Below are 22,680 nucleotides of genomic sequence, written 5' to 3' on the forward strand. Positions count from 1 at the left end.
CATCTCTTTCTCCAACCCCCACATGTCCAATGCCTTAATTTTTTTTTTTCAAAAATAAACAAATTTTAATAAAAAAAAACCGCTTTATTTAACCAAAATTGGTAATTATGTATTTTCATATTTTTAAAATTTTTTTTACTACCCTTTTAACTCTTTTTTGTTTTTTTTTTTTTGAATATACATAAAAACAGTAAAGTCGACAAGTGAATTTATTGTTCTTGGCTTGAGTTAACTTGGTTTTTTTTTTTTTTTATTTTGGTTTGTATCAGGAGAAGGAGCAAAACAGTGTCTCAGGTGATGGTTTTGGTGGGTTGAGATTGTGGAGGGAGATGGTAAAGTCTAGACAGGGAGAGACCAACCCCCGGCTGCATAACACGACTCGTGTAACCTTTTCGTTGCTCTTCGTTTTGCACAATATATATACTATACTATATACCAATAGAATTGCAAGCAAAGTATGTATCCCTTACTTTACCAACCATCGACATCTTCACATTTTTATTTATTTTTTCATATATACATTTGCCTTTTTTTTTCGAACCTTCAACAATCATGAACAATAAAAATTTAATAACAAGACAAAAACAATTAAATAATTAGTGCTAGGATATTTTAAAAATAAAGGCTTAATTTATGAAACGTTAACAATTTTTCTCAAAGAAAAATTGGAAAAATTGATTTAACGATAATAAATAAAAATTTATTTTTTTTTTATCAAGATAAATTATGCAATATACAAAAAAAAAAATGTATTATTATGAAAAACAAGAAGCTAAATATTTTGACTTTAAAATTAAGTAAAAAATTTTATGATATTTTAATAAAAAAAAATTTAAAAATAATATTTTACTTTTAATTAACAAGGACAAACAAATTGCCACATAATTTGTCTGGGACAATTTTTTTTTCTTTAATATATTATACATATTTTTATTGTTTCAATGCAATTTAAAAAAAAAACCACCCCATTAATATAAGTATATATTTTTATTCTAAATAAAAATGGTAAAAATAAAAATTAACATAAAGGTATATAGATTATTCCATTTGTTTTTTGTTTTGTCTAACCCCGTGAAAAATTTTACGGTAATTCATCATCATCAGACCGAAACAATACACGCATTTAAATTATATAAAAATAGTAATTTATTTTTATTATATAAATAATATTTAATTATATATTTATCTTGAATTTACTTATAAAACATTGTCTTATTTTCATAATTAATTTTTATATAAAAAACGCTATATTTAATTTATATAATAAAATCACAAATGACTTTGTTTATTAATATATATTAAAAATAAATATTTATCTAAATATTCACCTATATTATTTAAATATATAGATATTAATTAAAAATAAAAAACAAATTTGTTTATCAAAAAATATATAAAAATGATTTTATAGTGTCTGGGTCAAATGAGATAACGAGAAAAAAAAAAATTAATTTTGAGACTAAAAAACATTTGATTATCATATTTATTAGTCATGGATTTTTTGGGTGTTTGGTAAACATATATATGCGAATATGGTCAGACAAATACCAGCACACGTGCGAGAGACATTTAGTGTGGAAGGGGCGTCTAGACGCAACGTCACGACTCACGAGTACGTATCTTCTATTATACCTCTTCTCCTTCCCTCACAAATCCCTCTTTCCCAATTCAACCAAACTCTCTCTCTCTCACTCTGTTATTGTGTGACCAAGCGACTATCCTTTTTACCCCTTCAATTTACCCTCCCTCAACCAAGGATGTTACAAATAAATACTCCAGCATTGTGTAATATTATACTTGTAATAACACAATATATATATATTTCAAAAATTTATATATATTTTTATCATTCAATGCTGTTTAAAAATTTAATGATTTTTATAAGAGACAAAGTAAGAGCAATTCAACATGACCCAACAGACACCTCTCAGACATCAAAAAATACATATATTTATCAATTGCAAACAACTCTATAGACTTTAAAGCATATAAATATGATTAAAAAAAAAAAATATATACACATTTTTTTATGCACATCAAGATAATATGTTAATTAATACTTGTATATATAGAATTATTTTTTTTTCTTTCTCAATGAATTTTCATTTGATAAAATTTTTTTAAAATCATTTTAAAAATACATAACGAGTTTATTTTATTATGCTTATTTCCATTTGTGCAATTGCAATTTTGGCTTGACATATAGAGAAGCATAAAAGTAAACATATTACATCATATAGCAAATGAGGTGTATAGTCTATATATAAACATAAATTTACTAGCAAGTGTTTATATTTTTATTTTGATTGTCATAGAACAACAACATAAAAAAAAAAAAAATAAATTGGCTTGTTATTTTTATAGCTGACCTACGATAATCATTCATTATTTTTAATTAATAAATTTATTTTAAAAGTATTATAAAAGTAGTTAAGTTTGTTTCTTTTTTTTTTTTTTAAATTATTATTTTTTTATTCATCGAGTTTAATCATCGAGTTTGTGGTTTTTGGCTATGCCCTGGGCAAAATGACACGTACCAGTAAACACATAGTATATGCATGTATATATGTAATGTCTAGCTGCAAGTGTATATAAAATTTGTCTGGCTAGACTGCACCACTACTACTGCCGTCTGCCACCATCCCCCTCGATGGCCCAACCAGGGCCAAAAGAAATATAAGAGAAAATTTGGGGGTTGGGTGATCGTCGCGACCAGACAGACGGAGTGAAGAGGTGGATAATTCTATCTCTCTTTGTCTCTCTTTCATTTTTATTATTTCTTTCTCGTCCAGGGGGTGACTGGCTAGACAACGCTCAGACGATCCGGGCGGTCGACGAGACAGGGTGATTTTTTTACACTAACGTAACTCTTTTATTTTCTCGCCTTATCTATTTATTTATTTATTTTTTTTTTTTTTCAAACTAAACTCTTAATGGTTTACCCCCCAGTAAGTCTTTTAAAATTTTATTTTTATATTGTCTCATTTAATTTTATCGAATATAACTTGTAATCAAATTATTATGATTTTTATTTTTTGTATAATAAATTATTTTATTTATGGAAAGATTTTGATTATTTTTTTTTTTTTGAAATCATTATTTTTTATAATAAATTGTTTAGTTTATATATTGAAGAAGTTTATTTATTGTATATGCTTTTTTTTTGTTTTTTAATATTTAAGTTACTCACTGTGATATCAGAAAAACAGTATGGTATTTTTCATCGAGTTTACTGAATACACAAACGAGTCTAGACAAGAAGGCGAGCGGCATTTTTATTCTTTTTTTTTTTTTTATCTTGTTTTTTATTTTTTTTTATTGATAGTATATATGTAGATACAACCCTTTTTCTCATCAACTGACATTGCACACTTGGCACTCGTTCTTTGTACATCTTGTTTTTTTTTTTTCTTTGTTTTCTACCGACAAGAGATTGTTTTATCTAATCATCAAGTAACACTTGTAACAAGTATATTAAATTTACAAAAAAAAAAGGGAAACAAATATCAATAAGTCAATAACTAAATAATTATATGAAAATTATTTTTTTATAAATAAAAAATCATATTAAATTAACATTTTTCCCTAAAATATTAAACTGATAATTTTACACATTTGTTAATTAAAAATGTATAAAAAAAAAAAATATTAAATTGAGCTGATATTTTTTAAAATATTAAATCAACATTTTTCTCGAATATTAATTCAACATTTTTATTTCTAATAATTTTTTAAATATTTAATTTTAACTAAATGTTAAGTTAACATTTAAAAAAAAATACAAGACTCATTTTGACATTTAAAAATATTTAATTTTACATTTCTAACAGTGTATAAAAAATTATTATTTATTATTATTTTTATTGTTTTATGATATTACCATCCCTCTTGTTTGTAATGCATTTTATTTTTTCGAAAAATATATTTTTCCAATGGCAAAAAAAAAGGATGAGGTAAAGAAAGGAAGGAAAGAAGTTGGAACGAAAAAAAAGGTGGCAATGTTTCGACCGTCAACGTTATTATATATGAATAGAACAAGAGGGTAGTCTGAAGAGGATGAGGTTGAGGATATTTCACGTTTCAATGTCACGGCCACCTCAAATTTTTTTTCTTTTTTATTATGTTGTTTTTTTCTTATCTTTTTTCTCTCTTTATGCACTTCCGTTTATTATTATCGTCTGCACGATAAAAAATTTTAAATCTAAAAACTTAATGATACATATTTTTTTTTTTATTGTATATTCATTCTTTTATATATTATACTGTTGTTATTATCATCACTCATGAATTGAATATTTATTGAACCAACGAAAATATCATGTCCTTGACAACATAAAATTGCCAAATACCATACCCTTTAATTTAGTAAATGTGAGCTTTTTATTTCGAGAAAGACAAGTGATAATGGCAGAAGATGAAAAACAAGATATTGAAGAAAAAAAAATACTCCATGAAGAAGTTAAAATAAAAATAGATAAAATTAATTATTCAAGACAAACAGAACGACCAAGAGGAACAGTTTGTTTCGATAATATTCGGTAATTAATTTAATTTATTTTTTGAATAAACTAAATGAAAAAATCACTTTAATTTTAGCAAGGATTTAATTAAACGAGAAAGAATAGCTCAATCAACATGGCATCAACGTTTTGGACATTTATCTGGTGAAAATTTTAAAAAAGTATTATCAAATGAATGTAAAAATTTAGGTATACCAATTGATACATTTGAACGTAAATTGAATAAACAAAATGACACTGATAATAAATCAATAATAATGATAAAATCATCACCTATTATTCCAAAAACAAGCTCAGCATTTATTGGCTGGCGTTCATCATTACCAAAATATAATCTTGAGTATTTTGGAAAACTCTATGTATCACCAGTTCAAACAATTGAACCACCAATTAAACCAAATGAATTTAGAATTGATAAACAAACATTTATTTATCTTGGATAATTAATTTTTATTATTTATTTAATTTATTTATTTATTTATTAATATAATGCTCTTAACATTACATTTTGTGGGCTACATGAGATAAAAACGAAATAATAAAATTATCACAAATTATATCTCATGTAAATTGATACATAATTACATAAATTTTTTAATGTACATGTAATTAATTATATAATAATAATCTAAGTATTCATATAAAAAAGTAAAAAGAGTTTCTTACTTCAAAAAACAAATTAACAATTAATTAATTAATTAATTAATTATTAATATAAAAAAAAACATTATAATTATTATGATGTTCCAAATGATTTGTATTTTAATGATGGTGGTAATTTTTCAGTTAGAGTTATTGGATTTACCTCAACAGCTACCATTTCACCAGAATTTAATGATTCCAAATGAACAAGATGCTGAAAATTGAAAAAAAGAATAAATTAATTAATAATTAAATCAATTAAAAGTACATATTATTTATTTTTTTTGTTTAAAAATAATTTATACCTTGTATTTTTTGACAATTTGAAAATTGTGTTGTCCATTAAAACTTGATGCAGAATTACTATCATCATCAGCAGCACCAAATTTAGATATTTTAGTCAAACGTTCAGAAAAATCATTATTTTTATTTATAACATATACTGTTGTATCATCATGAACAATAATAATATTATCATTATTTGGATCAAATGTTACATTTGTTATTGGAAATGGACGTGATAACCATTGTGTTGGTATTCTATGTTGCAATTGATTTGAAAAATCAGTATATTGACGTTTCAATAAATTATACTCAATGACCTATTATAAATAAATAAAATTAATTAAATTAATTAACAATAAATAACAATTACAAGTATGAATATAAATAATTAATTACCTTGTGATCAGAATAAACAACAACCATATTTAATGTTAAATTTTGTACAGCAATTGCAGTTGGTGAACATGAATATTTTGGTAATTGCCAAAATTCTGGTTTACCATTAATAAAATTGTCATTAATAATATAAACAACAATATTACCAATTCTATCAGCACAAATAAAATATTTATTATCAGGTGAAAAACACATTAGTGCAATATTATCAATTTTATGCTCACTAGTAATAAATTTACCTTCAGCTTTAAATATTTTTTTTTCAACTTTAAAAATATTAATTTCATTATCATTACCATTATTATTAATAGCAATAAATAATTTATTATTTGGACTAAATATCATATTTTGAATTCTATCAAGTGTAATATCATTATCATTTTTTGATAATGATCCAACACCATCAATAACATCAAAATTAAATACTCTAACATGTGTATCAGTTGAATAAACAATAATTTTTGAATCTTTTGTTATTGCATATGATAATATACTTTCACCTCTTTTAGTTTCAATTTTTAATAATTTCATTGGTTCTTCATCTAATTGATAAAGACTTCCTGGTTTTAATGATATTGATGTATTTGGTGAACCAAGACGCCATAATTCAAGACTATCTATATAACGTAACATAACACAACGTGATTTACGACAAACAGTAACACATGGTGTTGATAATAATGGTGGATATTTAATAAGCATTTTTGGTGGATAACTTGATTGTGCAAGATAACCATCAACACCAGCTGAATAAAGTTTACCATCATACTCAAGAAGAGCTCTAACATCATGTACATGAAGTCTTCTTTCAATACCCTTAACCCATTGTGGTCTGTCACTTGATTTAAGTACAACTCTTGAAAAACTTCTAACAACTGGATCAACACCAGCACTGTATATAACATTTGAATCATCAGATACAGCTAATGCAAGTATATCAGCAATATGACTTTCATGTGATTCAATAAGAAATCCAGTTATTGGATTCCATAGTGATAATACACCACGTGAATCACCAGATGCAATATGATTATCAGCAGTTACACCTAAACACCATACAATTGTTTCTTTTTTTGTTTGTTCTCTGCTTGTTAACATTTTATGTATTGCATGACCAGATATTGCATTCCATACTCTAACAGTATCTGTTGATCCAGTAAATATCATTTCACCAGTTTTATCCCATTTTAAACACAATATTCTACCCTTTTGTTTGTCAAATATTTTTTCATATATTAATGAATCATCATTAACAGTAAATGTATTAATATAACCACCTTCTGTACCAACTGCAATACGTGTTTTATCAGGATTAATATCCATACACCATGCTTGTCCTCCAGTAACAGCTACTTTATATTTTAATTTTAATTTTTTCAAGTCATATTCTATTATCATACCATCAGTACCACATGATAATAAACGTTTTGAATCAATCCATACCAATGATTCAATTGACTCATCGTCATCATTACCTGGTATTGTTGACTCCAAAAATGGAACATTTGTTACATTCCATATTTCAATTGAACAATCATCTCTAAAAATATTATTAACAAATTTTATTATTACTATTATTATTATAGGGGGTTTTTAAAAGTTAAATTAAGTATTTTCTAACCTTGAAAGTGCCAATTTTTTGCTATTTTTCTCATAACATAAATTTGTTATAGCTCTTGGTGCTAAATTATAAAATCTAACATTGTGAACTTTACAACTTGTCATTTTTATTAAATTTTAAATAATGACTTGTGTGTATTTTTAATTATTTAAACAAGCTATTATTGTTGTTCATTTATTTTAAAACACATTAGACATTACAACAACTATATAACCTAGTTGTATATTAATTTAATAACACGTGTTTATAATTGAAACAAGAAGACCAGTCTGAAGTCTGATCCAAGAAGACTAGAAAGAAGGAGAGAGTCTTCTTGGTCTATTTCATGGAGTATACACCTCCATGGTCTATTTCTATCTATGACAATCAGCGCTAAAACGGTTCATCATAGAAGCTTAAACTTTACAACTGTTTACAACGTAAAAAAAACCACAACACAATTTATTAATCACTTTTAATTTCTATATAAAATTCTAAACGTTTGCAAGGCGTGGCATGAATAAAAAACTTTAAATATTTAATTGTAACAATAAAATGAACAAAAGTTGAATAATTAAATAGAGAAAATAATCTAAAATCTATAACAATGGCAAATGAAAATAAACAAGAGTACCATAGAGCATCAAGTAAGTTGGAGTTAACTCTTGTTATCATGATGATGACAATTGTTAACTGTCAATCTAACAACAACAACAACATAATATAAATAAATAAAAATTAACTGGTTCATTATTTGGAATTTTAGATGCTGTAGTTTATGGTGGTTTAATCATGTTTATCGGTGGAATTTTTCTCTGGATATCTTTCATGAGGTTTGGAGTAAACTTGTGTTAAAATAAAATTTCATATTTCTATCAGTTAAAATAATATTGTATTTATTTTTATTTATAGTCCATACTGGCTTGAATCATATGATGGAACTTTTAGAGAATTCAAAAGTATGGGAATATGGCAATATTGTTTTGAAGATTTTCGATATCCATATTATCAATTTGACAAGCTATTCAATGGATGTCATGCAATCTATTCAACAGAATATCATGTTATACGAGAATGGCTATTACCAGCTTGGCTATTGATCATTCAAATATTTTGTACACTTGCATTTTTATTATCATTTTTTGCACAAGGTGTTATTGCTTTGACTTTGGTTCGCATTCCATTAAGATTAGTATTGCGATATGAATGGATGATGTCATCAGTTGCCTCTGTATGTTCTGCAACATCAGGTACAATATTTTTTGATTCAATTAATTTTCCTTGAAATTATATGTACATTGTTTGATAGTAATTGTTTTTTTATTATTTCCAAATAGCTGCATTGCTGTTTTTCTCTGTTTTAATATTTCCAACACAATGCTGGCGTCGAGATTGGCTTATGTATCCAAAAATGAATCATTTATCATGGTCATGGTACTTTGCAATTGTTGCATTAATTTTACATGCTGTTGCTGCACTCATGCTGTACCTTGATGCATGTCAAGGATACAAAATGCGAAAAGAATCAAGAAATCTCGTTGTACAAATGCAACCAAATCCAAGAAGTAATCAAAGTTCTCTTCATCGAATGGGTTACATATAAATTTTAATCAAGTATTTTCAGCAAGTATAATTACTTGAAATCCGTCCATAAATTTACATATAATTTTAATCTAAGTATTCAACAAGTATAACTACTTGAAATTCGTCCAGAAAATTTTTTATTATCTTGAAAAAAATATACAAATATTTTATTAATCGACAATTTTTTATATCAATTGATTAAACTAATAATAAATAAATAAACTTAAACCAGTGTCTCTTGTCTTTTTAATTCTGAAAAACAAATATCATATCATCCAACATGTTGGAGCTGTTGGTGAAAACATTAAACATTTACAATTTTTTATTCAGTTTTTTTTTCCCCTCCAGAAACACATGATTAAGCCATCATTACACTGTGCATAATAATATCTACTTGTCTACAAAAATACACAAAAATATTATTTATTTGGCGGCAAGAGATAATCGAAAACAATGACATGATTGTCTCCATAAAACGGTAATTATTAATTACTAAAAATAAATATAAACAAATGATTAAAATAAATTAATTTATTGCAGAAATGATAGTGAGCTATCAGAGTGGGTGATGATTGAACTTCAGGGTGAATTAGAACGAGCATCATCAGATCCAAGAAGTGGTGAATTTATTGGTGATTTGCATTATAATAAATCTGGAATACCAATATTAATTATTGGAATGCACATGATACTTGGTAAAGAAACAAAGCTTGATAAGCCTTTGGCTGTTTTGGAAAAAAAATCTGTTAAAGATGATGATGATAATGATTGTTACATTGTCAAATCAATCATTAGAAAAAAATTGATTTTTAGAGGAAGACCAAAGCCAATTGTCAGCGATGTTCCACTGTCAATATAAAATGTTTTTTTTTCATCAGTAAAATAATTATCATGAGCTTAATTTAATAATAAAAAATAAAAATGTTAAATATTATTTGTTTACTTTGTTTATTTATTAATATAAAAATACTAGATTAATCTTTCATTTCGCCTTCTTCATCTTCTTCTTCAACACCACGTATATACATGACATTATTACATCTTATCAAAACTTCACCCAGGTTACCAGTTGCAACACCATCAACGTGTTCTTCAGTATTTGCCAATTGTAAATTCATGTAGCCATCAACTGATACAAGATAACCTTTGTATTCATGACCCCACTTTAGTTTGACCATGACTGATTTACCAGTAAGACCATTCAAAAATGGTTTTGGATTAATTGGCATTGTTGCTGCCATTTTTGAATTTGTTAATTATTTACCTGGAAAATAAATAGAGCAATTAGTTTAGCAAAATATTTACTTATTTGTTTTTTTTTTTTCATTCTATATTTATTTAAAAAATATCTGTCAATTTGTTTTTAAATGCTATTGAAATATTCGTATTTATTTATGCTTATTATTATAAATTTAACAAACAATTTATTAATTTATTAAAATTTTGGATAAAAATAATTTTTTTAGGTTAACTATCTATTATTTTTAATTTAAGTTATAAATTTGTAGAAAAAATATATTATTTTAGCTTTATTTATTAATAATTTGTTTGTATATTTATTATTATTAATTTAAAGGTTTTTTTTACTTACTTTTAATTGTTTAATAAACTGTTAAATAACAATAACAACGTTTGTTGTTTTCTGCTTGATAAATGCCGGAAAGCGTGACGTTTGATAACGTTTGTGTTTGTCTAAGTTCACTTGGCTATGGTTATTTTAACGGAGCATTGTTAAACCAAAATAACAAATAGATAAATTTTAATTTTTATATTTGTTTATTAATTATTGCTAACTAGATTAACAATAAGGATGCTTGTTTATTTTTATTTGTTTTATCTTCGTATTTTTAAGCTTTAATTGTATTTTAAAATTAAAATGGCAGGTAAATGTTTTACTTCAACAATAAAATATAAATAAATTATTTAAAAAATTGATACAAATGTTTATTGATTACATAATATAATACTTAATTGGAAAATAATTTCATTAATAATATTTTCTATAGCACACTTAAAAACAATGATTAATTATTTAATTTTTTTTTTTCATTCACTTTACGAAAAATATATCTCAAAGACTTTTTTAAAATCTAATGTCATTTTGTTTTTTAGTCAACTGAATATAAATAATATATAAAAAAAAAAAAATTAATTTAATAACTGTATTGTTTTTAAACTCACAATAACGGACAATTTTCCACGTCAAAAAAAAAAACAAACAAAAAATTAAATTACTTGATAAAAAGATGATAAAATAATTAATTATATACTTAGTATTAATTAATAAAATATTGTAAAGATATATTGTTAAGGCATTCATTGGTTTAACAAGTACGAATCATATCTTTAGCAATTTGTAGACAAATTCTCATATCTTCACAATCATGAGACATTGTTTCCATTCTGAAATAAATTATTAATAAATTAATACATTAATAAAATTAATTCTACAAGAACATATAATTAATTAATTAATTAAATAAACTTACTTGGTTGAAAATACTTCCAATGCTGAATCAGTAAATGATCCATTGAGCAATGCATTTTTGGCAAACGTTGTCAAATATCCATAACATTTATGGACAGTATTGTGTTGATGTGGCCATACTGGAAGTTCCTTGGTAATTGACCATGCTGCAAATACATACTGCATAACTGATGTCCAATGCTGGGAGGTAATTAATTTTTCACCTTGTTCATGAAGTGTTTTCTATAATTAAAAAAAAAAAAAAGTGATATCAAACATCATTCTTGATTAAAAATAAATTATTTAAATTACCTCATAAGCATCAAGATAAACTGAAGCACGTTCAAATGCATCTTCCTCTGATTTATCATCAGATGAAACAAGACTACCAAAAACATTTTGTCTCAATGAATTTAAAGTTTCTTTTAATGGTTGTATATCAGCAACAGGCATTCTTTTCATAATAACATCACGTAATTGTTCATCAGGTTTAATAGCACCATCTTCTTGCATTGATACAAGATCCATAATAACTTTAACCAATTGATCATTACTTAATCCTCTTAGACCATTTATTAAATTACCATTATATTGTTTTTGTTCATTTATTGAATTAATTTTTTTAATTTGTTGTTCTGGTGTTAAATAATCATTTTTATCATTATCATCAAGTACAAGACGTTTACGTGGTGTATTATGATTATGCATTGATAATCTTGATGTACTTTTAACTGGTGTACGATCATTTAAATTATTACTTAATAAACTATCACGTTTTTTATCAACTTCTGGTGACCAAACAATTGTACGACGACGACGACCACGTTTTTGTATAACAAGCTCATCTGGACTTGGTGCTGGACTCCAAGAATAACGTCCATTTATTGATATATTTAAATCACTTGCATTTCTTGGAACTTTAAAACAATAAAAAGAACAAAATTATTATCTTTATTATTAACAAGAATAATAATAATTTAATTAATTAATAATTTACCTGTTGATACTGAAAGAGTCGTCATGTCTGTTATAACAGAAAGTGCTTGACGAACAGATCTTCGTCTTTGTTGTATAAAATCTCTTGTTAAAGTTGCCATAATCTATAAAACAACAACAACTACAATAAATTAATAATATTATAAATAAAACACAACAATATTAAATGTTGTTATTGTTTTTTTTCTTGCTCATAACTTGTTGAGTAAAAAATAAATAAACACTTGTCACTTGTTGCTAACCTTACAGACAGATGTTGCGTACCAAATATATCCGTTGGTCTTACAATAATGGTGGATTTTTTTATGTTAAAAAATCCAAATTATATGTCGTTTTGAGATCACATTAATATTATTTATATTGAATATTATTAACATGGAGCAATACACATTATACATTTAGACAACACTGACAATATTAACCAATGGCGGGAAACCGTTAATAATAACAAATAATTAGTGTGTTTTCTACTGGAGTTGACGCAACAGCAGAATAAAGAAAAAAAAAACAATAAAAGAGAGGTCACAGTTGTGTATTAGTGAGCAGATTGGAGTAGATAGATGAGATGAGAGAGAGAAAGTTACTGGTATTGCGTGTTAAAATTTGGTGGTTCCGTTCTTTTTTTTTTTTTATTCGTCGAATATGTATGAGTTTATGGTGTGTGTGGCGTCATTTTTGGCTGTCCCCCTTTTTTTTTTTTTTAATGACAAGGCCACCATTTTATACCGGGAAAACTTTAATAATAATAATGATATCTTGTTTTGGATGTAATCAGGGTAATCAGTGGTGATGTTGATGACACCACTTTATTCACTGAAACTAACACTTCATCAACAATTAATCATTTAGCTAGCAACTAGACTACTTGACAATTAATAAATTTCGTTGACTCATTTTGGTCGTAAATCATATCAAAATAAACAAAATAATTTTATTACTAATTTATTTATTAATCTATGAACACCGTAAAATACACACTTGCATACAAAATTTTTAATTATTATATTACGTTAAAAACAAAAAAAAGAAAATCAAATAATATACAAATTTATACATGTTTGTTTTTTATTTATTTATTTTTTTTTTTTAAATTAACTTTCTAGGAATTTGATTAATAATAATAAATTATTATAAATGAGCTTGATTGTTATAATTTTCAATTCAATATAATTGTAAAAATAAACAAAAGTAAAATAATGATAATATTTCGACGAAATTCTTGAATAATTTTGCCATAAAAATGATCAATTTAATGAAAAATTTTATTTCATGTATTTAATGAAAAATTTGATAAATCAGTTCTACCATCATTTGATGATGATACACCACAAATGGAAAAAAAAAAAAAATTTACAAATAAATTGTATATGGAATTAAAAATGTTTAAAAAACAAAATATCTATGAATATTTGACAAATTTAAAAACTCATTAACTGAGTTCAAATCCAGCACCTGCTTGAATGGCATACAATAATTTTTCACGTAATGTTGATTCATCTGGAAACTCTGGAAGTTTCAATAGATTCATACAGGTACTGGAAGTTGGTAGACGATCAATGCTACCAGCATGTTGTATACAAAATGGAGGATCAAGTTCCTAATAAAAAATATAAAATTTAAATAAAATTAAATGAATAAATAGATTAAATGTAAGCTGTAAATTTACCTTGAAGCCCAAAAGTGGTGGTCTACTACAGCTTGTTACAAATTTGAGTAATTGTCCTTTTTGTTGATTACTAAATTCACAAACAACTTTCCAAAAAATTAATATTGTTGGATGATCTGGTGCATAACCACCAGTATAATTAGTATGAATTTTTAAATCATCAACATCAACTGGTATTTGTGCACCAGATATAAGTACTTGCATTTCTTTATTATTAAACATTTGTAACCATTCAAGTGGTATAACATTTGCAATACCTTGTTTAAATGCATAACACTGAGGACGTATTTCTTTATTTAATTTATAATCAGCCATTAAATGTATATATTCAATACGATTATCATTTGTAACTGTTATTTGTGAACCTTTTGGTTTTAATTCATCAATTCTACGTTCACCTAATTCATCAGATAATACAGTAAAATCTAAACCAAGATCACTAACATCACCACTATAACTTTTTAAATATAATAAATTTCTATACATAACTGGATCAAGTGATGCTAAATGATGTACATCAACATCTGATTGTTTACCAACAATTTTTGATAAAAAAAATTCAGCAAATGGTAATTCAACAAGTAAATTTTCATATATTGCTTTACCAAGTATTCTACCAATAAAATAATAATGTTTTGGAAAATCATCAATTAATAAATGTACTGTTGGATTTGGATATAACATATTATCTTTAGTTAAACGAAAAAATCCACGATTTGGATCAAAACTTGTTTTTAATAATTCAGATAAAAATTCACGAAATAAACCACCACCATCAACACCAGCCTCTTCAAGACCAGCATTATTTATTAATTGTACACGCATTTTTAATCTTAATTCTGGTTCATTTTCTGGTGATAATTTATCTAATGCATCTTCATAAATATAATTTCTTCTAACTGATATATGAATTGATGGTCCTTGCATAAAATGTGTTAATTCACCTTGTTGTTCAAGTTTATCACGATATATTAATGATTGTAATACCATAACACGATCATTAAATGGTACAATAAATGGTACATCACGTAGCAATGTTAACATTCTTATTTCTTTTGTTGATAATGGTGGTCCTGTTTCACCATCTTCTTTTTCAACAAAATTTCTAAGACCCTGAAATGGTGATTGTCCTTGACGATTTCTTCTTCTACGCCATGTTAAATCTTGTGGTTTATCAAGTGGTATTGGAATATTTGAACTAATCCAATGTCCATCTGGACAATATTGTCTTCTTAAATCTCTTGTATGTAATTGTCTCAATAATCCAGATGTTGCTTTAAATAAATGTACCCACATTTGTGTATTTTTTTTATTATCTTCATCATCAGCTATTATTGTTTTACCAAGTACAGCTTTTTTATAATCATCTCTAACTGTTGGACGTGAATCAGGATATGCTAATTCAACAAGACCTAAACAAACACTTTTTAAATAATTTGTTAATGGTATTAATTCAGTCATTGTAAATGGCATTGCAGAACGTTCATTATTATTTGTTGTTACTTGTTCTATCATTGTATTATCTTTAAATTCAATAAAAAATTCAGCATCATGAAGTGTTGCTATTAAAAGACTAAATAATGAACAAAATACAGCAAGTAATGATACAATATTTTTCGAATCTTCAATTGTTGGTGCTATTCCACGTGACATTATTTGTACAAGTGGTGTTGATGTACCACCAAATATTGATGTTTGACATGTTGTTATTAATGTTGTCCATAAACGTCGTAAAAATGTTGGTTTAAATGCCAACATATACAAAAGTTTATACTTATGACAAGCAAGTTTATGTGTACGTAATAAATTATGACATAACTTACACAATGATAAAAGTACAGCTGTATCATCTGAACGATTAAGTGAACCAAGTATTCTATTAACTCGTTCATCTTCATTCAACATATTAATACACTGTGTTGTTATAGCCAGTTGACTTGAATCAATCATTTCAACATCACTATTTGCTTGATTTTCATTATTATTATTACTACCAACACTATCATCATGATGATGATCATGATCTTCTGCATCATCATCGTCATCATCATCATTAAATGTTGAACTTGTTGATTCTGATGGTAATGGAGTTAGTGTTGTTGTTAATGTTGCTAAAACTTGTACATAATTAACCAATACATCTGAATTTATTGGATTAAAATTTGGTGGTTCAAGTGATAATACAGCATACATTAAACTTTTTGTTATTGTTATATCAAGTCTATTTATACAACATATTAATTCAGCATATGGAAATTTTGGTAGCTCTGATAATGCTGGAATTAAAAAATATTTAACTGCATCAGTCATTCTTGGTAATAATATTTTTTTAACAAATTCACTAATAACAGTTGTTGTAAATTCATCATTATTTGTTGTTGTTATTTCTGTTGATAATACAAGTGGTTGTTTTAATAAATCAAAATAACATTTGACTCTTGGTGATGTTGGTATTGAACATGGCTCAATCAATGGTGGTACATGTGCATCAATGAGTTTTTTTAAATCATCAAAATACGAATTTTTAATAAGATACAATAATATATCACGTAATTTTAATTTATATAAATTATTATCATTATCATTTGTATTTTGAGATATTAAAAATGTTTCAAGTACTCGAAGTGGTATAGCTGTTGATATTGGTTTATCTGAATTAATCATATTTTTTATAAATTTTAAACATAATTTTAATATCCATCGTAATCGCCATAACCAATCATCATTATTTAATTTATTAAATAAATTTTGTTTATTTGCTAGTATTTGTTCAAGTAGCCATATTAAACGATTTGCATCAATATTTGAATCATAAAAAAATAATAATGTTTTAATATATGGTACTAATGAATCAATTGATATATTTTTTTTATTTAATTCTAATTTTGCATTATCAAATTCATTACGAAATCTTTTTTTAACTGTTTGACGTATTAAATAACTTCTTGTTTGTGCATGTATTTTTAATGATGCATTATATTTTTTACGTTGTTGTTGTCTTTTTATTCTTTCAAATTGTGCATGTTGTAATAAAACTGATTTTTCATCTCTACGACTTGCACCAGCTAAATTTTGCTGTGGTTTTCTACGGAAATCACCTTCAAAACTATACATCCTTAAGCATTACCTATAATTTTATTTAAAAACAAAACAAAAAAATAAAATTATAATTTAAAAAATTTAAAAAAACACTATTACACTTGTCACGTTAAATCGAAAAATCAATAGTCCTTGATTTTATTATTTTTTTTGCAAGGTCATGATCATTGTTTATATTCTCTTATCACAACAATCTAAAAAATAAAAATAATATTTATAAACAATTCAATTAATACTATTAAAAATTATTTACCTATTATTTTTTTTAATTAAAATAATAATTATTAATTATTTTAAATTTATCAATACGATGATGAAGTAGTTTTTCATTCAATCGTAAAATAATGATGATGATTTTTGTTATAATCCAAATAATGAATCACTTTAAAATATGACAATGATAAATTATTATTTTTATTCCAATGGCTACGTGAAATGAATTTTTTTTTGTTTAGATATTTTTAATGCACATATTTTAATTTTAAAATTTATTTCATCATCAATAGTGACTACTAAAAAAAAATTGATTATATGTATTGTGTATAAATTATACAATAATACATATGTGACAAAAAATCAGACGAAGTTTTTTGACATTATCCACATATATTCATTGTTTTTTTATTTTTTTTTTTTTAATCATTATGCAGGAAGGTTAGGTCAATAGAAAAAATAATGGCCGTTTTTCAGTCGATAATGTAGAACTAGCCGGGAGAATTTAAATTTCGAAATTTCGCTAAAGAAATTTGGTCCATATCAGCTGTTAGAATCTGCAGTTGGATGCTGTTTTTTTTTTTCCGTGGACCAAGATATGACGCATGCGTATCATAAATTAACAGACTGATTGAATTAAAGTGATATAAAATATTCTCCACAAAAATTCTTAGAAGTATTATTAAAAAAAATAACAAAAAAAAAAAGGAGCAATACTGGATTAATTACTCAAATTAAACAGATTAAAATTAAATCATCAACATGACTAATGTGATAAAATTAATAGCTCCTTTATTTATAATTGTTTGTATGTTTTTGGTAAGTTTTAATTATAAATTATTAATAAAAATAAAAGATATAAAAAGAGTTTAGTACATGCATTATTTTGAGTTATTATTTCCAATGTTATTTAAATTTATAAAATGATACATTGATTATAGCATTGTTGATGATTTAATAATCAAATTATTTGCTAATTTAATTACTTTATAGGTTATGTTGTATAAATTATTAAACAAATAATAATAAATAAATATTTTAATTTTAGGCAACTTGGATTTATTTCAAGAATCCACCTCAAGGTAAAATAAATTATTATATAAATTTGTTTTTTTTTTTTGTATAATAATTGAAATATACTAATGAATTTTTATGTATTTATAGAAAAATCTGGATATAAAAAATATTTTTGTGATTTTAAATCAATATTTATGGACAAAAATGTTTGTTATGGTGTGAATGATGCATCAGTTAAATTAAATAGTAAAATAAAAGTACTTCCAAAGGATATATTCAAAGGAATGAATAATCTTGAAACATTGGAATTACAATCAACTGGATTAATGAGTATTGATGAATCTATATTTAATAATTTGTCAAATTTAAAAAAACTCAATATCCATAATAGTAGTTTAGTTTATATACCATCACAATTATTTAATGGACTTGAAAAACTTGAAAGTTTATCATTAACATCAACACGTATAAAAAGCTTTGAAGATAAAATATTTCATGGTTTACGAAAACTTAAAGTACTTCAATTAAATAATAATAATTTAACAAGTTTAAGATCAAATTCATTTGTTGAATTAAAATCTTTGCAAAGATTATACCTGCAATCAAATAAAATTTCATTAATTCATAATGAAACATTTGATGGTCTTGATAAACTTGAAGAGCTTGATATAAATAATAATAATTTATCATCAGTTGAATCAGGTATATTTACTGGACTAAATAGTCTCAAGTATTTACGCTTAAGCTCAAATAAATTAAGCACACTTGATTATAATCTATTTGAAGATTTAAAAAATCTCAAAGAACTTGATATTAGCAATAATAATTTAACACATCTTGATAAAGATATATTTATGAATGTTGGTAATTTAGAAATTTTAAATATTGCTGCAAATAGACTGACACATCTTGACTTACATATTTTTAATGGTTTAATTAATTTATACAAACTTTATTTAAACAACAATGAATTGATTTATTTTCAAGATCAATTTTTTAAAGATCTACCAAGTTTACAAATTTTAAATTTATCAACAAATAAATTAGTACAATTGGGCAATGAACATTATAGAATGTCCAAGAAAATTCAAAGACTTGATATTAGTAATAATAATATAACATCATTGGCTAAAAATATATTTAATGGTGTTTATGATTTGATAACATTAAATATATCTTTTAATCATATCGAAACAATTAAACCAGGTACATTTGAAAATTTAACTAAGCTGTATAAATTTGACATGAGTCATAATGGATTTGTTGATTTACCTTTAAATAATTTCCATGGACTTGATGGTTTAAGATTTTTTTATTTACAATCAAACAAAATTAAATCAATTGATCATGGATATTTTGATAGTATGACAGAGCTCATGCAACTTGATGTTAGCAATAATAGTTTAACATATCTTACAGATAATGTTTTTAAAAATAATAAAAAATTAATGTCCATTAAATTGAGCTATAATAATATCAATGAAATTCATGATGATACATTTGAAGGACTTGATGGATTACATGATTTATATTTAGATAATAATGATGAAAATATTTTTAATTCAAATGCTATCAAAAATCTCTCTCCACTTGTTAATAAACATTTTTAATTTGTAATTTTTTTTTTACATAAGACTATGTTAAAATGTATTTTTTGTAAATTTACATGTAATCATTATTAACAATTAAATAAAATATTTTTTCTTATAAAATTTATTATTAAAAAAAAAACATGAAAAAAAAAAAATAATAAAATAATTATATTTGTCATAAGTGTTTGTTTTATTTATTTATTATAATTTAATTATGAAAATATATTAAAAGTTTAAGTTGAATATTTATTTATTAAGATTTATTATTTATTAAAATCACGTGATTATTATTTTATGTTTAAATAGAGGTCGCTCTATTAGATAAAAAAAAAAAAAAATTGATTAAAGTGAAAGCTGCCAGACATGATAAAACTGGATAAAACAAGTATTTTTCCTGCTGATTTTGATATAAAAAGGAAAAATATTATGATTTAATTTATGCATAAATAAAATTATAATCAAGTGATAGGTATATTTACAATTTGTTATTTTCTATAATAATTAAAAAAATGCTGTCAAAAGGATTAACTTGTACAACATTTTTAACAACAATATTAATTATTATTGTGGCAATATATTACCGGCAAAATGAGGATGACCTTCGACCTCGTCTGTTGGCTGTTCTTCAAGGTTTAGAAAAACTAGAAAATAAACATGAAATTAAAGTAAGACCAAAAGTTGCAATTGGATATGGAGCATGTGCTGATGTTTATATTGATGCTAAAAGTTTGTTACATTATTCATCATTAAATGGTCAACCACAACATTTTGATGAGATTAATAATCATGATGAATTGCTCAAAAGTTTTGCATATTATTTTAGACATGGTGCTGCTGCTGAGTAAGTTGTGAATATTTCGAAATATTACTATTTAAATATGCCAAAGAAAATAAATTTAAATCATTTGTTTGTTTAGACGTTACATGAGTGATGACAAGTTGTTCAATGAGATTGTTGATAAAGCAAGATCATATTCATCATCATATTCAGCAATTGGTGGTAATGCACCAGTTATGGCAATGAGATTTTCTAAAGAAGGCTGTGATGTATTGTTAGCAGCAAAAATGACAGCTTCATTGAAGCTTATGTTACCAGATGATATTGAAGTAGTTGGTGGTGAAGTTGAACATGATGATGTTCATTTAATACTTGAATATAAACGTGGTGAGACTTGGGGACCATATACAAGTGCAAGAGCAAATAGATATATACTACACAATGATAAAAATAATCCTATGATAAGTTCACTTGAAGAATTTGATAAAATATTACCAAAATTTAAACCAAATTTATTTATTGTTGGTGGATTACAAATGATGGATAGTTATCCATTTGGTCCTGGTATACGTAAACAAAGATTAAATAAAATAAAACAACAAATGATTAATCAATTATCATCAACAAAAGTACATTTTGAAATGGCATCATTTGTTGAAAAAAATATGTTATTTGATCTACAAGATATGATTATACCATATGCTGATAGTCTTGGTATGAATGAACAAGAAGCAGCAAATCTTTATAATACATTGTATTATGGTAATGTATCATTAGTTGCTGATTCATCACCAAGAGTTGCAACAATTTTAGATTATACAAGAACATTATTTAAATTAATTAGAGAAAAAAGTGAGGTCATTGAAAATTCAAGAAGCTTAACAAGAATTCATGTACATACATTAGCTTATCAAGCAATATTAACTGTTAAAAATTCTATTTGGAAAAATACAATGGCTGCTGCTGCTAAGGCTTCTCTAGTTGCACATCGTCATGTTTGTGGAACAAGTACTGTAAGTATTTAAATTTAATAATAAATTTAATCATCATATAGGTATTCATATAATATAATTTTTTTTTCTTTTAGATTGATGTTGCTAAAGCAACTTTAATTATGGATGATAGTTTTACAACATCAAAAATATCTGGTAAACGAATTGCTATGAATGTAAAAAAACCAGTTTCTTGTTGGGATGAAATTATTAAAAATAATAAACAAGATATACCTGTTGAAATTTGTGTTGCACCAGTATTGGTATGCACTGAAGCTAGTCAAACTGCTGGTGGTGGTGATAATATATCAAGTGCCGGTCTGGTACTACAAATTTAATCTCAATAATTATATATATATTTTTAATCATTTATCTATTTTGCATTTAAAAGCTGCAATGTTGTTTATTTAATTTACTAAATTTTTAATTATAAATTGCATTCCACTGCATTGATATTTGCATTTGTAATTTTAAGGAATAAATTTTAGTCAAGTTGAGCAATGTGATAAACCGTTTTTGTGCCATAGGGAGCTTGTGTTCAAAAGTGATGATCAATTTCGGATAATCACATTGTTAAAAACAAGAAAATGTTTTTCTATTGATCAACAATTAAAAATTTTAATTATGAAATTCAATATTTATCTGTATTTAAATTATTAAAACAAATATTTTCTTTTTTTTTTTTATATATCATTGTTGTATTAAATAATTATACAGTACACTAATAAATACGTACTTGAATTGATGATATTTTTTTTTAACACACCTTTAATTTAATAATAATAAAATAATAAAAAAGCTCAAATTAATTATTGGAATTATACATTTTTATA

The 22,680-nt window shown here is 24.8% G+C and overlaps 9 protein-coding genes across 10 annotated transcripts; 5 read left to right on the plus strand and 4 right to left on the minus strand.

The window, feature by feature from the left end:
* Positions 1–4,277: 4,277 nt before the first annotated feature.
* On the plus strand, positions 4,278–4,967 carry LOC122852828. Its single transcript, XM_044152903.1, has 2 exons — positions 4,278–4,538; positions 4,597–4,967. Exons 1-2 carry the CDS (start codon positions 4,405–4,407, stop codon positions 4,961–4,963), a joined length of 501 nt encoding a protein of 166 aa, XP_044008838.1. The 5' UTR covers positions 4,278–4,404; the 3' UTR covers positions 4,964–4,967.
* A 152-nt stretch (positions 4,968–5,119) lies between these two features.
* On the minus strand, positions 5,120–7,736 carry LOC122852791 (U3 small nucleolar RNA-associated protein 4 homolog). The gene is made up of 4 exons (XM_044152801.1): positions 7,465–7,736; positions 5,844–7,383; positions 5,468–5,764; positions 5,120–5,376 (listed from the first exon to the last, which is right to left on the minus strand). The coding sequence occupies exons 1-4, from the start codon at positions 7,566–7,568 to the stop codon at positions 5,257–5,259; spliced, it is 2,061 nt and encodes a 686-aa protein (XP_044008736.1). The 5' UTR covers positions 7,569–7,736; the 3' UTR covers positions 5,120–5,256.
* A 135-nt stretch (positions 7,737–7,871) lies between these two features.
* LOC122852826 lies at positions 7,872–9,245 on the plus strand. The gene is made up of 4 exons (XM_044152900.1): positions 7,872–8,090; positions 8,210–8,276; positions 8,356–8,693; positions 8,781–9,245. Exons 1-4 carry the CDS (start codon positions 8,051–8,053, stop codon positions 9,044–9,046), a joined length of 711 nt encoding a protein of 236 aa, XP_044008835.1. The 5' UTR covers positions 7,872–8,050; the 3' UTR covers positions 9,047–9,245.
* A 77-nt stretch (positions 9,246–9,322) lies between these two features.
* On the plus strand, positions 9,323–9,956 carry LOC122852832 (chromosome transmission fidelity protein 8 homolog). Its single transcript, XM_044152908.1, has 2 exons — positions 9,323–9,505; positions 9,568–9,956. The coding sequence occupies exons 1-2, from the start codon at positions 9,486–9,488 to the stop codon at positions 9,884–9,886; spliced, it is 339 nt and encodes a 112-aa protein (XP_044008843.1). The 5' UTR covers positions 9,323–9,485; the 3' UTR covers positions 9,887–9,956.
* LOC122852834 (small nuclear ribonucleoprotein F) lies at positions 9,775–10,743 on the minus strand. Its single transcript, XM_044152910.1, has 3 exons — positions 10,619–10,743; positions 9,971–10,291; positions 9,775–9,874 (listed from the first exon to the last, which is right to left on the minus strand). The coding sequence occupies exon 2, from the start codon at positions 10,266–10,268 to the stop codon at positions 10,002–10,004; it is 267 nt and encodes an 88-aa protein (XP_044008845.1). The 5' UTR covers positions 10,269–10,291; positions 10,619–10,743; the 3' UTR covers positions 9,775–9,874; positions 9,971–10,001.
* A 206-nt stretch (positions 10,744–10,949) lies between these two features.
* LOC122852822 lies at positions 10,950–12,963 on the minus strand. The gene is made up of 5 exons (XM_044152897.1): positions 12,733–12,963; positions 12,492–12,594; positions 11,807–12,411; positions 11,517–11,737; positions 10,950–11,430 (listed from the first exon to the last, which is right to left on the minus strand). Exons 2-5 carry the CDS (start codon positions 12,589–12,591, stop codon positions 11,352–11,354), a joined length of 1,005 nt encoding a protein of 334 aa, XP_044008832.1. The 5' UTR covers positions 12,592–12,594; positions 12,733–12,963; the 3' UTR covers positions 10,950–11,351.
* Positions 12,964–13,612: 649 nt separating this feature from the next.
* On the minus strand, positions 13,613–17,868 carry LOC122852784 (ubiquitin-protein ligase E3C). 2 transcript variants are annotated; one of them, XM_044152789.1, is made up of 3 exons: positions 17,509–17,868; positions 14,157–17,449; positions 13,613–14,087 (listed from the first exon to the last, which is right to left on the minus strand). In XM_044152789.1, the coding sequence occupies exons 2-3, from the start codon at positions 17,268–17,270 to the stop codon at positions 13,920–13,922; spliced, it is 3,282 nt and encodes a 1,093-aa protein (XP_044008724.1). In that variant the 5' UTR covers positions 17,271–17,449; positions 17,509–17,868; the 3' UTR covers positions 13,613–13,919. The 2 variants fall into 2 exon arrangements, with proteins under 2 accessions (XP_044008724.1, XP_044008725.1); XM_044152790.1 differs by lacking the exon at positions 17,509–17,868 and having other exon boundaries at positions 14,157–17,487.
* Positions 17,869–18,040: 172 nt separating this feature from the next.
* Positions 18,041–20,258, plus strand: LOC122852800 (insulin-like growth factor-binding protein complex acid labile subunit). The gene is made up of 3 exons (XM_044152863.1): positions 18,041–18,287; positions 18,517–18,550; positions 18,633–20,258. Exons 1-3 carry the CDS (start codon positions 18,231–18,233, stop codon positions 20,093–20,095), a joined length of 1,554 nt encoding a protein of 517 aa, XP_044008798.1. The 5' UTR covers positions 18,041–18,230; the 3' UTR covers positions 20,096–20,258.
* A 159-nt stretch (positions 20,259–20,417) lies between these two features.
* LOC122852803 (ADP-dependent glucokinase) lies at positions 20,418–22,595 on the plus strand. Its single transcript, XM_044152865.1, has 3 exons — positions 20,418–20,918; positions 20,995–21,868; positions 21,943–22,595. Exons 1-3 carry the CDS (start codon positions 20,587–20,589, stop codon positions 22,183–22,185), a joined length of 1,449 nt encoding a protein of 482 aa, XP_044008800.1. The 5' UTR covers positions 20,418–20,586; the 3' UTR covers positions 22,186–22,595.
* The last annotated feature ends 85 nt before the right edge of the window (positions 22,596–22,680 follow it).

This window comes from Aphidius gifuensis, linkage group LG3 (genome assembly GCF_014905175.1).
Source record: "Aphidius gifuensis isolate YNYX2018 linkage group LG3, ASM1490517v1, whole genome shotgun sequence".
Taxonomy (NCBI): domain Eukaryota; kingdom Metazoa; phylum Arthropoda; class Insecta; order Hymenoptera; family Braconidae; genus Aphidius; species Aphidius gifuensis.

Coding starts and splice junctions, on each gene's coding strand:
- LOC122852828 (XM_044152903.1), top strand. CDS start 4,405: ATGGCAGAAGATGAAAAACAAGATATTGAAGAAAAAAAAATACTCCAT. Junction 4,539..4,596: donor GTTTGTTTCGATAATATTCG/GTAATTAATTTA, acceptor CTTTAATTTTAG/CAAGGATTTAATTAAACGAG.
- LOC122852791 (XM_044152801.1), bottom strand. CDS start 7,568: ATGACAAGTTGTAAAGTTCACAATGTTAGATTTTATAATTTAGCACCA. Junction 5,765..5,843: donor TTGTTTATTCTGATCACAAG/GTAATTAATTAT, acceptor TATTTATAATAG/GTCATTGAGTATAATTTATT. Junction 5,377..5,467: donor AAATTGTCAAAAAATACAAG/GTATAAATTATT, acceptor TTCAATTTTCAG/CATCTTGTTCATTTGGAATC.
- LOC122852826 (XM_044152900.1), top strand. CDS start 8,051: ATGGCAAATGAAAATAAACAAGAGTACCATAGAGCATCAA. Junction 8,091..8,209: donor AGAGTACCATAGAGCATCAA/GTAAGTTGGAGT, acceptor TTGGAATTTTAG/ATGCTGTAGTTTATGGTGGT. Junction 8,277..8,355: donor CTCTGGATATCTTTCATGAG/GTTTGGAGTAAA, acceptor TTTTATTTATAG/TCCATACTGGCTTGAATCAT.
- LOC122852832 (XM_044152908.1), top strand. CDS start 9,486: ATGATTGTCTCCATAAAACG. Junction 9,506..9,567: donor ATGATTGTCTCCATAAAACG/GTAATTATTAAT, acceptor AATTTATTGCAG/AAATGATAGTGAGCTATCAG.
- LOC122852834 (XM_044152910.1), bottom strand. CDS start 10,268: ATGGCAGCAACAATGCCAATTAATCCAAAACCATTTTTGAATGGTCTT.
- LOC122852822 (XM_044152897.1), bottom strand. CDS start 12,591: ATGGCAACTTTAACAAGAGATTTTATACAACAAAGACGAAGATCTGTT. Junction 12,412..12,491: donor GACTCTTTCAGTATCAACAG/GTAAATTATTAA, acceptor ATTGTTTTAAAG/TTCCAAGAAATGCAAGTGAT. Junction 11,431..11,516: donor TTGGAAGTATTTTCAACCAA/GTAAGTTTATTT, acceptor AATTTATTTCAG/AATGGAAACAATGTCTCATG.
- LOC122852784 (XM_044152789.1), bottom strand. CDS start 17,270: ATGTATAGTTTTGAAGGTGATTTCCGTAGAAAACCACAGCAAAATTTA. Junction 14,088..14,156: donor CACCACTTTTGGGCTTCAAG/GTAAATTTACAG, acceptor ATTTTTTATTAG/GAACTTGATCCTCCATTTTG.
- LOC122852800 (XM_044152863.1), top strand. CDS start 18,231: ATGACTAATGTGATAAAATTAATAGCTCCTTTATTTATAATTGTTTGT. Junction 18,288..18,516: donor TAATTGTTTGTATGTTTTTG/GTAAGTTTTAAT, acceptor TTTTAATTTTAG/GCAACTTGGATTTATTTCAA. Junction 18,551..18,632: donor TTTCAAGAATCCACCTCAAG/GTAAAATAAATT, acceptor ATGTATTTATAG/AAAAATCTGGATATAAAAAA.
- LOC122852803 (XM_044152865.1), top strand. CDS start 20,587: ATGCTGTCAAAAGGATTAACTTGTACAACATTTTTAACAACAATATTA. Junction 20,919..20,994: donor AGACATGGTGCTGCTGCTGA/GTAAGTTGTGAA, acceptor TTGTTTGTTTAG/ACGTTACATGAGTGATGACA. Junction 21,869..21,942: donor ATGTTTGTGGAACAAGTACT/GTAAGTATTTAA, acceptor TTTTTCTTTTAG/ATTGATGTTGCTAAAGCAAC.